This window comes from Falco peregrinus, chromosome 5 (assembly GCF_023634155.1).
Source record: "Falco peregrinus isolate bFalPer1 chromosome 5, bFalPer1.pri, whole genome shotgun sequence".
NCBI lineage: Eukaryota > Metazoa > Chordata > Aves > Falconiformes > Falconidae > Falco > Falco peregrinus.
In genome coordinates, this window is record NC_073725.1 from 45,766,208 (window position 1) to 45,782,296 (window position 16,089).

The 16,089-nt window shown below is 36.4% G+C and overlaps 1 protein-coding gene across 2 annotated transcripts in view; it reads right to left on the minus strand.

Moving 5' to 3' along the window:
• The window catches only part of PRTFDC1 (phosphoribosyl transferase domain containing 1), a 49,148-nt gene that overhangs the window by 25,594 nt on the left and 7,465 nt on the right, over positions 1-16,089 (minus strand). For both annotated transcript variants that reach the window (XM_055803770.1, XM_055803769.1), the window contains exon 3: positions 14,894-15,077. In XM_055803770.1, the coding sequence (XP_055659745.1) occupies positions 14,894-15,077 (184 nt within the window). The remainder of the gene's footprint in view (positions 1-14,893; positions 15,078-16,089) is intronic.

Here is a 16,089-nt window from a genome sequence, read left to right on the forward strand (position 1 = left end):
TTGGATTTCATGTGTGTGAAGTTCATCATGATCAAGAATAAAGTCTCAAAGAACCTCAACAAAACCATAACTTGCATTCGATACTGGAGGAAGGATAGCAGCTGGGATAGGCTACACTAACAGTAACTTTGAAGGTGATCTGAACAGCTACATTTTGAAAGGCACTGAGGGAACAAGGTGGATGGCATTAAAGCCAAAGGGGAGAAGACATTTTCCAAGTTAATGAATTATGAGGATTTGAACAAAATTTTTGCTAGCTCATACAGTAAAGAAAATCTGAGACTTTGAAACATCACATGGACGCAACTGACTTATGAAATGGATATGTGTTTTCAGAGACATGGCTACAATACACTGCTGCAACAGAAATTGAAATGACAGAAAACCCAAGCAGAACTATATACTCTGGCATACAAATTAACACATATTACAGATATTTTTTCAGTTAAGAAAAACCATGATGCTCAGATGAAAACAGAGCAAATATGAAAATAAATTACTTTTCAGTTAATATCTTCAAAAAATGAAACTGCAGAAGCAATGTCTCTCACATAGCTTTGAAACCGAAAATTATTACTTCTATGTGCCTTAGCTGCAGCAAATTGATTCATAACATAACCAAGATTGCTGTACTTAAAAAATAGTATTGCAGAAATTAATTGCAGGTGTTGGCAGAATTTAGATACATGTATCTGCAGTTATAAAGACTTCTTCTTTGAAATTATATACTGTTCAATAATTATGATACCTTTTGCTACATGACCATGCTCTACCATCTCCATCATGAACATAATAATTAAAGTGAAAATTTTGATGTGCCAGTTTGGATGCTGACACCCTAATGCGAAGCTTCATTGTTTTGCAGCCTACCTTCTGAGAAGTACTTCAATATATGAATATGCTGGTCAAGGAAGTGTCAGTATGGCATCTACATCATCTGTTAACCTATTCTGACTACTAGGTAAAGTCAAACCGATATATAAAGTACAGGCTATGAAATTATCCTCAGTAGATCAGCAGCAGTAAGAACATCGGTGGAGTGGTAACACATCAAAATGCTGTACTTACAAGCAACATACACTTGAACCGATACCATTTTGGGTTTCTTTTGGGTTTCTTTTCTAGAGAACAGCTAAGAATAAAGGACCTCAAGGGTGTAGGTCAGAACACAGACTGTCATGGTTCTCATGGCAGGCAATTAGAAGTACAGTCCAAGCTTAAGTAGCAACACTCAGAGGACAACTAGTAAGTACTGTTAAGCTGGAGACTTGCAAATGAGTGGAATGATACGGATCGCTTCCCAGTAAAGACTGGAAAGCATGCCTTCCCTTTCCCAGAATCGAATGTACACCAAAGGGAAGACTGCAAGCTCCAGGGCACACCCACATTCAAAATAATCAAGTGCCAGGTCACTGATATATTTGTAAGAGGTGCTTTGAATACCTTGCAAAGCAAGCCAACAGTGCTGAACCAACTGGATATCAAATACAGTAAACTGGCGAACATCCACATCACATACCCTGCAGGGACAGTAAAGGTACATTTGCACTGAAGCACTGATGGTTTTGTGTATCTGTTAGCTTTAAAGCTGCCTTCCTGAGCTGCTTGGTAACCACACCACTGACCATACTGCACCCATTGCTATTGCCAGGATAACCTGTGATAATAAACTTTAAACTGGTGTAGGTATATCTACCAAAGATCTACAATATAATTTGAAGATTTCACTTATTTTTTATTCTTTTTCTTCCTTGTTCTTTACTAAAAGCTCCATCTCGCAGGTTTGGAAGTGCCTCAAATTCAGGCTAGCCTATCCAGTTCCAGGGAAAGCCAGAGTTCTGCAATGAGGAAGTTGGCTTTGGACAGAGAAAGACAAACAATAAACTTACTGACAGCAAGGTACTCCTTATCATCTGACCTGTGGTAACACCTGTGTATGTTTCTTCCCTGCTGTAAAAGCAAGGCAGAACACTCCGCTTAAGCAACTCTCAAAGCAACAGGCAGTTATTAAACCTAATAATACAATCATCTGTTCATACATTCAGTAATTTCTTGTGTACCAGGACTCCTGTATGCCTTCTCTGTATTTAATCCAAAGAAGGTAAGGTATCTTGAAATAGATACTAGAAAATTCATCCCCTCTAAGAACTGCTTCCATGGAGATTCTCTGATATCTAATAAAGTATAAACTGCCATTGAAGCTTTTCTTTTCCCAGTCAAGGGATTTGGAATTGATCTCTTGGGTGTATTCTCAGACATCAACAAAGGTGAACTCTCAAGCAATGTTAATGCAGTTAACACAGGTTAATACAGATTATACCTGCAACAAAGAACCTATTTGCTAAGGGCAAATATTAAAAGCTGTAAATTCTTTACACTCCTTTATTTTGCTGGAAGCATGTGCTCAACACTGTACTTCCACATATTACTAAGTTCTGTAGATATACAGAATAAGATATCTCAAATATTTTCAAATAAAAAAACATGACTGCACACATGATCTACCCCTGTAGTTTTATTGTGGGTAGCTTTCCTTAAAATCTCTAAACAGAGATAGGATTTCAGCTTTATTGGCATGAACATGAAGTAACTCTACAGGAAAAGGGCCAAACTGTTGTAAATTGCACCAGAATTCAGAACAGCTGACTTTGCTAATAAGGCTTATAGACAATAAATTATTTCATATTTTCCTTTCTGGTTTAGCAATTGAGTTTTACATATTTTCTAGGTATTGGTTTGATGAGTTATTTTGTTTAAGGATGAGGCAGTAAGATTGCAGCACCACACATAACCATATGGCACAAACATCACCTGTATACTTAAAAGATCAGCAAGAACTGAAATCAAGAACATGCAATACCAAATGTTTTGAATCATATATAAATCTGAAACACAATATATCCTAAAAAATTAGGTCAGTTTTTAGAGAGTATAGTCTGAAGTTTCTTTGTACTGTAACTTCTTTTTATTCTGTAAAATAATATTTAAAACATAGAAATAAAATCTGCATATGTTCCAGGACGAGAAAAGGCACTAGCAATTTCATAAGGCTGTTCGGTTGTGTGAGGTGAGGTTCAGACCACATACTCTCCAGAGATGGGAGGCAAATAAAATGTAAAACTTACAACAAAAGAACAATTTAGGAAGCATATTTTCCAGAACTGCTGTAATCCTATTCAGGTATTCTTTTTGGACTGCCAGGACACATTACTAAGGGTGTCCACTTTTTTTGATAATCATGTATAATAATGTGATAAAATTCCAAGCCCTAACTCTTGGAATAGATGGGCTTCTTTCCTTCCTCAGCTCTCAGAAGATCACTGTAAGCTAAAGTGTATAGGGAAAATCTTCCTCCTGTTACTTAAATGCATACACACCACAACAGCAGAACCAGATGTCATGTTTCCCAGCATTAATGTTCTCACAGGGTATCAGCATGCCAGTTGGGACACTACTAGATCCATATGCACCACCTTACCTTCTTTTTTAAATTGTGTTGTAAAGTAATGTACAAAAGTAAATGAACACTATGAAAAATTATAAAGTGAATTTGTAGCTCCATACTAAAAACCCTGTCCCTTGGGGGGTTCTGCAAGCACAAGCGGAAACAGCTTTCTCTAGACTAAGCACGAAGTACTGACCTTCTGACCCTGACTATCAGCAGTGCCTAGGATTTGGTGATGAAAGGAAGGTAGGAGAAGAATCTCCAAATTTGTCAAATAGTCACAGGCTGAGAAAACAGATATATAGGTGTAAGCAAATTCACAAAAGATGAGACTGATAAAACCATCAAATGCTTAGTGTCTCCCAGCAATGTGAAGTCTACTGTATCACTGACTCTCACAACTCAGTAGTGCTCTCTTTCACACCACCATGTTTAGTCCCTTGGCTAATGACAACTTGGAAACTTTCCACAACGCACATATCCTTTGTGAGTTTTCTTGCAAGGTTATTTTATAGTATCCCTTCTCTATTTAAATATTCTAACTTCTATCAAATGAGAAGGGAAAAGAATTTTGTATTTGTCATACAGGTAAGTACTGCAGTAATAGAGTACTTCTTGTTATTGCTATATTCCTTTAAAGAAACCTTTTTGTTTTATGCCTTACAGCACCCCTGGGGTGTGGCACTGCATGAACATTGCTCATGCTATGATCTGTCTTCAGAAACAGCATTTAAGAGATGCCAGTAAAAAGAGAATCATAGAATTCCTTGGGAAAATTAGAACCCTCCAGCTTCTTTTGATTAATTTTGCCCAATTTCAGATCTCCATATAAACCCCCACAAACTAAATGGTATTATTAGCATTCAAATAAGTAATCAAGGTGATATTCTTCCAATGCATAAACATGTCATGGTACTTTCAAACTTGTCAGATCTTATTTGTACAACAGGATTAGCAACCATTATGTTCTGGACCTTTCTTATGCGTAAGAGCCTATCTCCCTGGCACTGTAAAAATCTGTGAGGCAGGCTGAAAATACAGACTACGGTTTCTCCTAATGATGACATGTAGTATTGCTGCAAATGTCATAATTTAGTAGTTGTTTGCTGTATTTTGGCAGAATATGAGAGAAAACATTTCACTAAGATTAAACTTCAATTTTTTAGGCTTCGTAACAAACCACTGCTTTACAACAAATGCTGTATCCAGGGGAACTTCAGAATCTCATTCTTTGAAAAGGCAACCTCTTGAATGCTTTTAATGAAATCCCTTGATGATCTGAATCTGTTCTAAAACTGACCAACTTTAAAAACATCCCTGGTCTCAAATGTTAAAGATGTTCCAGAAACCTGGATTGCTTAAAAATACCAAAGAATTAAGCTCACCACAAAAAATATTTAAAAACTTCAGAAAAAAGAACTTCAGATCTAAAACTCCATTTGTACATAGTAGCTGTATCCCCTGTAACATACTGTAATCTAAAACATTTATTGCAAATTGGAAAACATTTTTCAAAAGAAAACATTACAGCTTGTTAGAAAAATGTGACCCTTGGGGAGACAACTTTCTCCAGAGAGATTAGAAAATACCTCTTGTGGAGTTCGCATTAGATCGGAAGTCCAGAAGAACAGAGTACCAACCGACAATACAGGAAAACTGTAGATTTTTTTTTTGGTTAGTAAAAAGAATTCCACAGCTGAAAATCACAGATTAGTATAAGGGAAGATAATACCTAAGCAGGAAACAATAGATAAAAATGAAAAGTATCTTGAGAAGGCAATTAGTTACTTGCTTTAATAAGCCCCATAAATGTCTTAAAACAATATTTTTATATTGCTGGAAAGCTATAGCACAGCTCAGTACCACTCTGCCTTCGCTGCCACATCTGTTCTTGTTCTGTCCCCATGGCAATCAGGCCGCTTCCTACTCAGTTCTCCCTCCACCGAGCTGTTTGGTTCCCCCAAATCTTTCATATGTGAGTCACTGAAACACTTGCTCATACTTTAAAAAAATCACTAAGAATTCAGATGGTGCTAACATATTTAAGTGGTGTGTAGGTGTGTTATCTGATGCATACGGTTACAGAGATCATCCCTCTATGACTAAGTTTTACATTACAGATAAACTTGATAAACTGACTATATGCTAGACTTATTACGACCTTTCCTGAACTATGCCCACAAATTAACACCTACTTGTATTATTAGTAACCCTCCAAGCCCCTAAGCAGTGTCCAACAGGAAAATACTGTAAGTTTTAATTAAATAACTTAAACCAGAAACACTTCCTCCTTATACTCAAGACAGCCTTGAGCAAGTGATGAACTTAAGCTCTCAAATCTCACAACTCTGCCGTCAGAGTTCAGTGGAAGCTGTAGATACCTAGAAAGGAGAGCATCTGCCTTCAGACCTGAGAAGTTTCATGACACTGAATTTTCAGGTCACATTTTATTACACATAGTACAGCCTTCTTCAGTTTGCCTTAGAACACTATGAAAAGTAGGTTGGTTCACAAAAATAATTACAGTTGAAATATCCATGCTCCCTCTGATACCTCTGAGGAGCACCCCTCAGATAAAGAAGAGGGGAGTCTGAGGCTTGCACACCAAGCGTGTGCAAATGAGGGTCCCTTGATTATGGGCAGACATCTTTTTCAAGCAATAGCTGTGCTGACTACAGAAGTTACTGCCCACAAGCTGTCCCCAGCTGTTTGTAACTCCCCCTCTGGCAAAGGGCTACTGGCAGGCTAAGCGGCACGTGCACATCTGGGTCAGTAAAAATGAATCCAGCAAGTTGAAGTGGTTCCAATAGAAAGTCTCCTGTAACTGGTCTCATCTGGGCTGAGACAGGTTAGAAGTGCTCAGGAGCAGCTGAGCTGGCAAGTGTGACTGGCAGGAGGGCACTGCAGTTGCTGAGAAATGAACTGGAAACTTGTCATTGTTCCAGCCAGAGCAGATGCAATCAGAAAAGAGACCCATTTCCAGTGTTTTAGTTTTCACACCAAACCACTGTCTGTACCTGATGTAAAGATGAATCTGGCAGGAGAGTTTATTCTCAAAGTTGCCTGACTCATGCTGTTACTCTAATAAACCACCAGCCACAATTTAACCAAGAAACTGCCATCCTTCTCATAAAATTTTTGTAAATTGCTTAAAAAAATTCATCAGCTAGTTGCAAGAATAAGCTTTTGGGACAACTTCTGCTACTAACACATTTTCAGCTATTTGTCTGAAAAGCTTTAGTGTCTCTGAGGCTGACATTTTGTGGTAAGACACTACTGCACGTAGAAGTGGATTTTGTTTCTTTTATGAAAACTATTCTATTTTAAAGCAAGTCTTAACATTTGGAAAAATGAACATTTGGACACAATTAGGACTGTGAATTGTAGCATCTCCAAACTTTCTATCCACACAAAGTATGATCTGTTTCCACTGTTCTTCAACTTCTTAACCATCTCAGGTCTTCCTAAGTTTCAGGAAATAACTGAACCATCAGCGATACAGAGAGAGCGATACAGAGAGCGCATCAGTGCCTGTCTAAGACTTGGGAGTACCTTTGGCTTGGAACTATAAAGGACCTTTTACTCACTCATTTTAGCAAGTTTGAGCATTTCACAGAGCTTTCACTCAAAAAGATAGTACTACTTTAGGATGCAAATGCCATTTTATCCATTCATAGACATGGAAAAGGAGACCAAGATAAAAATCTGGCAATTCTAGGAGTAGATTTGTAATCCCAAATCTCTGATCTTTAGCTTGCCCATAAGACATCTATTTGGCAGCACCATCTACAATCACTAAAACACATTTATCAGAACAGCAACAACTTTAAGGTCCATATTCTTGACACTGGTAGCTTTTGTGGACTAAATTAATGTCATATTTTCATTGCCCATTAGCTTCTAAAAGTATATCATGCTGCAAAATTCTCTGTACAGGTGTTCACTGTCTACAGTGCTAACTGCAAGGCATGCATCTGAAAAAGGCAAAACGAGTATATTTTAGTTTTTGAATGTCTGGTGTAGGCACAACTTCTCTCTAAATTAAATAAACCACATTTTGTCTACACTGAAGATATTTATTTGCATGTCAAATTGCTAATTTGCAGATAATCTGGAGTTCAATCCTGTGAAATTAATGCAGAATTTGGCTTTGAAGTTGATAGGAATTCATTCTACCAGGGAGGCTCCAAGTTGTAATTCTTCTATGGCTACTCAGCATCAAGAAAATGACATGGTCATCATCTAAACTGTATGCATGAAGCAAAATAAAGGGAACTCACAACCCGCCCAAGACAAAACCTGTAAGTACAAAAGCTAATGTGGATTCTCTTTCATCTCAGGACATGCACTTTTCTCAGGAGATCCTAAGTTGTGCTTTCATGACACACAGGCATGGAGGTAAACAATCATTCTAACACTGGTGTAGAGTCTGCGTACAGATATGAATCATTAAATGCAAGCAATATACTTAGTTGTTTCTTTTGTGGTGTTAAATGAATAAAAACATTATGAAGCTACTTGCTTTTTAGGGTCAGGATTATAACATAGTGTTTTCAGATGTAAAGTTCATTCTGATCTTAAAAAAACAAGTTCCATATAGTAAAATTACACTGAATAAGAATAGGTTATCATGCAAAGCAGGAATGTACATTTTACACTGTTCTCTACTCTGATTATAGTCTGATGCCTCATGTTGTTGGGTTTTTTAAGATGTAAGTATTTAGTAATGGTGTATGAAAAGTAAAGCTACACAGCAGAAAAATAAATTATTTTAGAACATTTACCAACTGTCTTTAAACTTACTCATTATAAAATTCCTCTGTTTCCTTACTCTTATAGTAGAAAGATTTAGCAAAACTATCTACTGAGGTGGCTTCATATAGCAAAAACATTCAGATTTCTACTAAACAATGCTTGTTTTGTTGCCTATTTTCAGAATTTTGCAGCACTGATGGTCCTGTTTATGCCAAGATTAATAACCAACATTTGTAAATATATTTTCAAACAACCGGAGGCTGAAGAGGAAACAGATCATATAAATGGATTTGTTTGTGAACAGACTTCAATGCAACCCTTGCGCATGGATTACAATTCAGAGGTCACTTTTTTATTAGTTATGTTCTGGAAACCATAAATAATGTATTCATTTTAAAGAATCACATGAAATGGCCCAATCCACATAATACTCTGTAAGTTTCCTCCAAGTGACTAGCACACAATACTCCTTTGAAGTTCATTCATATTTTTCAGGATGATTTTCAGCAATGTCTTCTTGACATCAGAAGAAAACAATGCACTTCTAGAATCTGCAATTCAGATACTATATGGAAAACAGACCAGTATTCTGTAACAATCTGTGCTCAAGATGGAATTAACAACTATGATGTATAATCTGAATGTCAACAATTAATTACTATCCTCTTTCAGAAGTGCATTCCACAATTTCATAGAATTATAGAATAGATTAGGTCTTTAAAGGTCATCTAGTCCAAGCCCTCTGCAATGAACAGGAACATCTTCAACTAGATAAGGTTGCTCATTCACCTTCAATGTTTCGAGGGGCATCTAGAACCTCTCTGTGTAACCTGTTCCAGTGTTTCATCACCCTGATCATGAAAAATTTCTTCCTTATATCTAGTCTGAATCTAGCCTTTTTTAGTTTAAAACTGTTACCTCTTGTTCTATCACAACAGGCCCTACTACAAAGTCTGTCCCTATCTTTCTTATAAGTTCCCTTTAAGTACTGAAAGACCACAATAAGGTCTCCCTGAAGGCTTCTCTTTTCCAGTCTGAACAACCCCAACTCTCTCAGCCTTTCATCATAGAAGAGGTGTTCCATCCCTCAGATCATTTTTGTGGCCCTCCTCTGGACCCCCTCCAACTGGTCCATGCCTTTCCTGTGCTGAGGACTCTAAAGCTGGATGCAGTACTCTGGGTGGGGTCTCAAAGTTATTCAAAATAACAGGGTTTATTATAACAGCATTATTTCAAAATAACAGAGATGACTGATTTTCTGTCACTTTAGTCCACACAGGAATAACCAAAGAAATCACAAAAGCCTTAAGCAAAAGTATCAGTCTCACTCTCAGTTTAGCTCTGCATGAGTTTCAGTGAAAAAAAGTTATGCCACCAAGTTCACTTGTCCTTCCCCAAAACCTGAGGTTTACTATCATTCTTACATTGCAAAATATAGTAATTAAGAGAATTAAATAGATACCTATAGATAAGGATATGGGAATACTAAACGTTTCACAAGAACAGGTAGCAATGCATGTAGAAAGCACACCGGTCTGCCTAATAAAAGTATGTGGTGTTTTTCCTCTCTTCCATCAGCCCCCACCATTAGTTTCAACAATGACTTAGCCTGATTCTTTCAATTATTAGCTTTCATCACCTGTCCACTAAAGAATTCTTAATTCACATGCATTTACTGTCTCTTCTACTGACAGGCTGCTCAGAACTTCTCAAGAAATTCTACAGACTCTGCACACTTCCTCTAAACCGCCACTTAAGTTTTTCCAATTCCATGTCAAAATTGAGCTTTGCTTTAAAGATCACATTTGGCATACCTACCAAACAGGAGTAGGTGGTATTATTGCATCTATTAGTAGGGGATTAGACCTGATGAGCCAGAACATCCTCTTCTGTCTCAAGCTCTACTTCAACCTTTACCTTTATCAGCCTGCCCTAAATCATCTCTTCCACGCTGAACAAAAAGATCTGATTATTGTTTGTGAACTCTCTACTCTTCTGCTGTGGTTTTTTACTAATGGTTCTCACGCTACAGTATTTTACTAATGGTTCTCACACTATGTTTTTTTACTAAAACATATCCCACTCAACTCTTTTCTTCATGACATCCACATCCTTCTATTCCTTTGTTCACTCTCACTTTTGGTTCATCCTCAAACATTCAGTCATGTCTAGTCCTATCCATTAATTTGTAAACACCCTAGTAAAACACCCTCCTGGTTCCTCTGTGGTACTTCCTTCTGTATTTTTCCTAATTAGTTCTTTAATCTGCTAAAGTTATCAATATCACAAACATATTAAAGAATGTCTGGATCCATGTTTCTTACCTCTCTTGCTGGTGTCATACTCTCCTTAGATGACATTCCCAAGCCAAACTTCTTCCTCCATTACTTTACATCCTTGACTTCAACCTACCATGTTTCTGAAAATAGTTTTGAATTCTATCAATCTGAAACTCTCACCTCTTTTCAACTTCAGAACTCTGGTCCCCTGTAGAGAAGCACTCAGGAAAAAAATTAGTATGGTGAAAATTGAATATATTAAATTTTATTCACCCAGTTTTAAACTAAAAAATCTCTGCAGTCAATTCCAATGTTCCTAACATGTTGTATTAAAATCCAGTGTCTTAAAACTTAATATATAAGAAGCTGCCAAATTCTATCAGTTCTTACGACAGTGTTTCCAGAATACATTTCCCCTAAACTTGGCACTCAGCTTTCCATACCTGCATCATATTTCACGAAGACTATTATAGTGCTTCCTGGTCTACCCACTATACTTACTGCCTCACTATTCTTGAGTTCATTCAAGAAAGTATGTGTTTTCTCTTCTCTGCCTCTTAAAACTCAGAACTGCTACTTCTCACTCAAATTTTCATCACCAGATTTTATTTTCCTCTCCATCTACTTCCTGACTCTTACCCTTAAGTCTACATGATACTTCCATATCTGTTTATTTCTAACTCTCACCTCAGTGCTTTCTTTTAATTTTCCTGCTGTGCTAGAAGCTTATAAAGTCACCATACAGCCTCTAATGAAATCCCCACTTAAATAATCCCCTTATTTTGAGCTCATTTAAATATATAAAATTAAAATGAGAACAAGTATATCTTATCACCTGTAAGTCTAAAAGAAACAAGATTCTCCAAAAATCTTATTTCTAGGGAGGAAAACTTCATCTTCCAGTCATGATTCTTTTCCCTTTCACAATTATTTTTAATATAATTGTTACTGATTAGGAAGCCTTAAAAATCTGAGTTAGAAGATTACCAAGTGCTTCTTCGTGAATTTTCTATTTCTCAATTTACAGATACAAAACTTTGTTTACAATTAAGTGCACCTAATTTTTTCTTTATTGATCTACACCTGAGCCTGTAAGTTTCTACCCACACATGTAAACTCCTTAACTTCCTCTAATGTACCATTTTAGCATTCTAGTGATAAAAAAACTAAAGAAATGGAAAAATACAGTTCAATTTCTAAAGTAAATAAAAATATGCTTTCAGACAAGGCTTTACCTCCAGTTTCAGTTGCAGGAATTCTGTTAAAGGTCTAAGAACTAATACTGATGTCTGTAGAACATAAACAATGTAACCATATTTATTCTTTTTAGGCTATGGTTTCCTTAGTTGGATTCCACTTTGTTGCCTCTAAAAATAATAATCAAATTGTATTTTCCCACATTACCTGTATATATACTAAATTCAGTAATCTTTCAAGATAATGGAACAAGACACCACTTGTAAAACACAGGAAAGTTTCTCATAAAAATGTCCAAGCTTAGGCACATATGTCAATACTTTGCAAACCAGATAAAACCATCCTAACCATGGAAGTACAAGCAGCCACTCATTAATATCCAAAGAATCTAAAGTACTTGTATGAATAAGTCTAAAAAAGAATTTACATGCCCAACTTTCAGCTACTTAACAGGAAAGCAGATCTTAACATACTAATTGTCTAAATTCTGGAAGATGATGACAGGTTTGCAAAACAAAGAGCCATGTAAAGCTGGCCATATTTGCATGGCCATATTTGTTGGTCATGTCCTTCTCCTGTAATCATGTTTGTATGCCAGACATCATAGTACAACATTTTCCACTGATACTTTGCAGTTAAGATATACTTTCACTGATGCCAAGACCTGACTTTGGGTCAAAATTACAGCCCATTTTTGCTACCCGATTAAACCAAGATATCCTAATTTAAATTACAACCTCTAAAAATTGACTAACCTTTCAGTATTGAAGTTGGAATGACACAATTCAAATCCCATGAGTTTGAGCTGAAATTAGTTGTTGGATTTAAACAGCTGGAGGGGGGGAAGGGAGACATATCTGAAGGAAGTATATTGAGAGCAGCAGGACTCCCTTTAGGAGAGAAACAGAGAACATTAAGTAAAAAGAAGCAGGATAAATAATGTGAGAAGAAGAGTGTCTATAAAATGAAAAAGGGATAAAAAGAGAGAGCAGTAATAAGTCTTATAGAATGTGGAACAGAAAAGACAAAGGGAAGCAAAGGAGTGGAACTGGTGATACTCCAAGACCTTATGTAGAGTCTTACCTCTATAAACTGTAATTATTTGCCTCTGATTAAAGTGTAAAACTGTAAGAGGTATGTTATTACAGAACAAACTGATCTGGGGAAAGATCTGGGAGTCTCATATAAGGCTGGGATAGAGTCACTCAAACTAGTAATAGAGAGTTCCTCAAGTGTTCTGACTATGGCTATGTTGACAAGGGTACATGCTCTAAAACCTGCAATTGGACGGGACACAACAATCACTCAAAACACAAAGGACAGCAGGTAGTGGTACTGGTACTTCAGTCAGCATTACATTTATGCATATCTCATTGAATGAATCCACAAATATTAATGTAATTTCAAATTTATACTACAGTGTCATTCAGCTCCTCAAGATCAGGCAGATATGAAGCACTGTTCCAAGCACTAAATCAAGCACAGTTTCCGGCTCTAACTACATGATACCTGTTTGGAAGCACTTGTAAGAAAAAATGGATTTATTTTCTGAAAACTAGATGTAAGCGTTAGTTCTAGGGAAGGTGCTACCCTCCTGCTAGAACATGAGGCTAAGATCCAGAATATGCACAGCCATTAAATGCTAGGATCATCTAAGGACTTAGTCTTCATCATTGCACCCTTGCATAACAAAACTGGTGGTGTAGTTTCAGCTTGATAGTCTTCATCATTGCATCCTTGCATAACAAAACTGGTGTTGTAGTTTCAGCTTGATATTACACCCTTTTATTTTATTTCCTAATCAACAATATGAAGATTTCCACACTTTTGTGGTATACATCCCCTGCGACTCATCCGTTATAGCTTAGTATGGCTAATAAGAGTTGACTTGTCACCAAGGAAATACATTTTAGAACCAGGGTATCTTCATACTGGATAGGAGATTAATACAACAGGAAAAGCATGTGCATTACCTATATGCTAGGTTCAAAATAAAAAACAATTTAAATAATTCCACTATTTGCCAAGCAGTATTATTGAAGTGCTAACATTACTACACCAAAAAAAATGAGTGTAATTTACATGTGCCTTTGAGACAAACTTTGTATTTTATTTTATTAATTAGTTCTGTAATACTGCTAAATAGCTAGAAATTGTATAATATTAGTATTGCACATGCCCTTCATAGACCTGACTAATTCTTGAAAGAGAAGTCCCAGGACTCCTGACCAAATGGCTACAAAAGGCTCTCATACATTTTTCTTCCATGATGGAAAAAATACAGACGGGATTTGTGAAAGTTATGAAAAGTTTATGGTCACTGGAGCCAGAGCAAAATGCCGACCAACCAACCTGTGTCTGTGGAAAGGACGTAGCTATTGTGAGAACTACTGGACTCAGCAAGCTGCATTTGTGCTCTGAGAAAAACTGTATTATTGTTCCATTTACTTAGTGTACTTCCTCAGACATTTCTAGGACAACTTACTTGTAGAAACATTCCCTCATCATGCAGTGTGCACTACAAGGTGGAATACAAATGTATAGCTTATGCAAATAGAAATTGTAATCACACAGTCTAAAAAAGGCTGGTCATCTCACTATCATTGCCTCACTGAAACGAGTAATTATTGCATAGTTTCCTCTGCAGATAACAGGATTTGGTTTAATGGGTTATTTAATTTTCTTATAAAACACTATCATCATCTTATGGTATATTTTGCCACTATGTAAACTACATGCTATGAAGATGAAAGCATTTCATTTACTTAGCATTAAAAATTCAGAATAAGACATAGACGTATCATCTTGCAGTTCTGCCAAACCATGTGAGAGTGGGGGTGGAAAATGAAGTAACATGAAATTAACTTGACAGAACTGTTGAGGATTTTGAGAACAAACAACATGCTGACATTTTACATGATGGAAATTTGAATAATATTCTGTCCAAAAATGAAGACAGACTAAATAAAAAAATACAGCTTGAGGATGCTCCATATCCTCATTCATAACATACATGAAGTATAAAGGGACATGAGCAAATATTTTGAAAGAAAATCTCACAGGATTTTCAAACAAAAGTATTTTTCATACTTTTTTTTTCTTATATTTTTCTTATAATTTGGGTGTGTGTGATATGTGTGTGATAAATTTCCCACATACAGAAGTACACTATTTATTATGAACATACGACCAGAATCTACACAAGTTGTTGACTTACGTGGTAACTTTTCAGTCTAACAAAATCGACTTTCATGGAGATGAACCTTTCTGAATTTCTGCTGAGATTTTTAATGTGCTCCACAAGGTCAGCACAGAACTTGTAGCCACCTTTGAGGACACAGAGAACCACAATATCATTGTCTCCAATGTCTTGCATAATATCTTTGGCCAATCGTTCTGTCCTGGGGCAAAAAAATTAAGGATAAAATAACGTTAGATGCAGATTCTCTATGTTCATGGTGTGCTTTCCATGTGGTTACAAAGAAACTCTATGGTGAGTATACAGCTTGACTAACGGCCTGTTTAAGTATTTTGACTTGACTGGGTTTGGATCAAGTTCACAGTAGGCAGGTATAGAGTGATGGATGCAAGATGCAAAGCATGTGAATCAAACTGGTTAACCTTAAATGCATAAATTCCCGTTACAGAAAAGGGAGTAACACATCTCAGAGTATGTTGAATTCATAAGCATTTCAGAGACTTTGGAGCAAAGAATGTAACTTATCCTTCCATTTTACCTCACAGGAAAAATCAACATAAAATATTCCTGTACAATCCCCTAATTTGTTATGTTAGTTACTATGCAAGAACAATAAATTAAGTGAAAGGTAGGCAAGAGAACTGTTAGAAATATTTCATACTGATAGGCTTTGGAAGATGCTACCCCTACAATTTAATAAAAATATACACAAATACTATAAAGAAATATACCATTGATCAAAATTTTATAAAAGGTACACATTATCACTACTTCATACAGCAAAAGAGTGCAAAGAGCTCAGTGACTTGTTCCAAGGCCACACACATGAGAATAATCACGGTTATACTCCAATGGAACCAGAACTGCAGGGTTCCCATATCTGTCTTCTCTACAACAATTCTGCATTTCAACCACAATGTGGCAGATGATTGAAACCAAAAAACGTAAATTTCCACCATGCAATAGTACATAAATTTTCAAGATAAAAATAATAAACATGAATGCTTATCTTAAGTAGCTTTGCTTTCTAAAGAACAAGGTAGATGGCATTTCTAGACCTAAAAAAGGGTACCAGGTAATTTCTAGATTTAAAGCAGATATCATCAGAATACTGAACAATGCCATTTCATGTTTTGAAGAAAAACAGCTCAGTGCATTATTTTCTGTAAACACTTATGCTGGAAAGTTCTTTGATTCTAATTCTCTCTGAATTA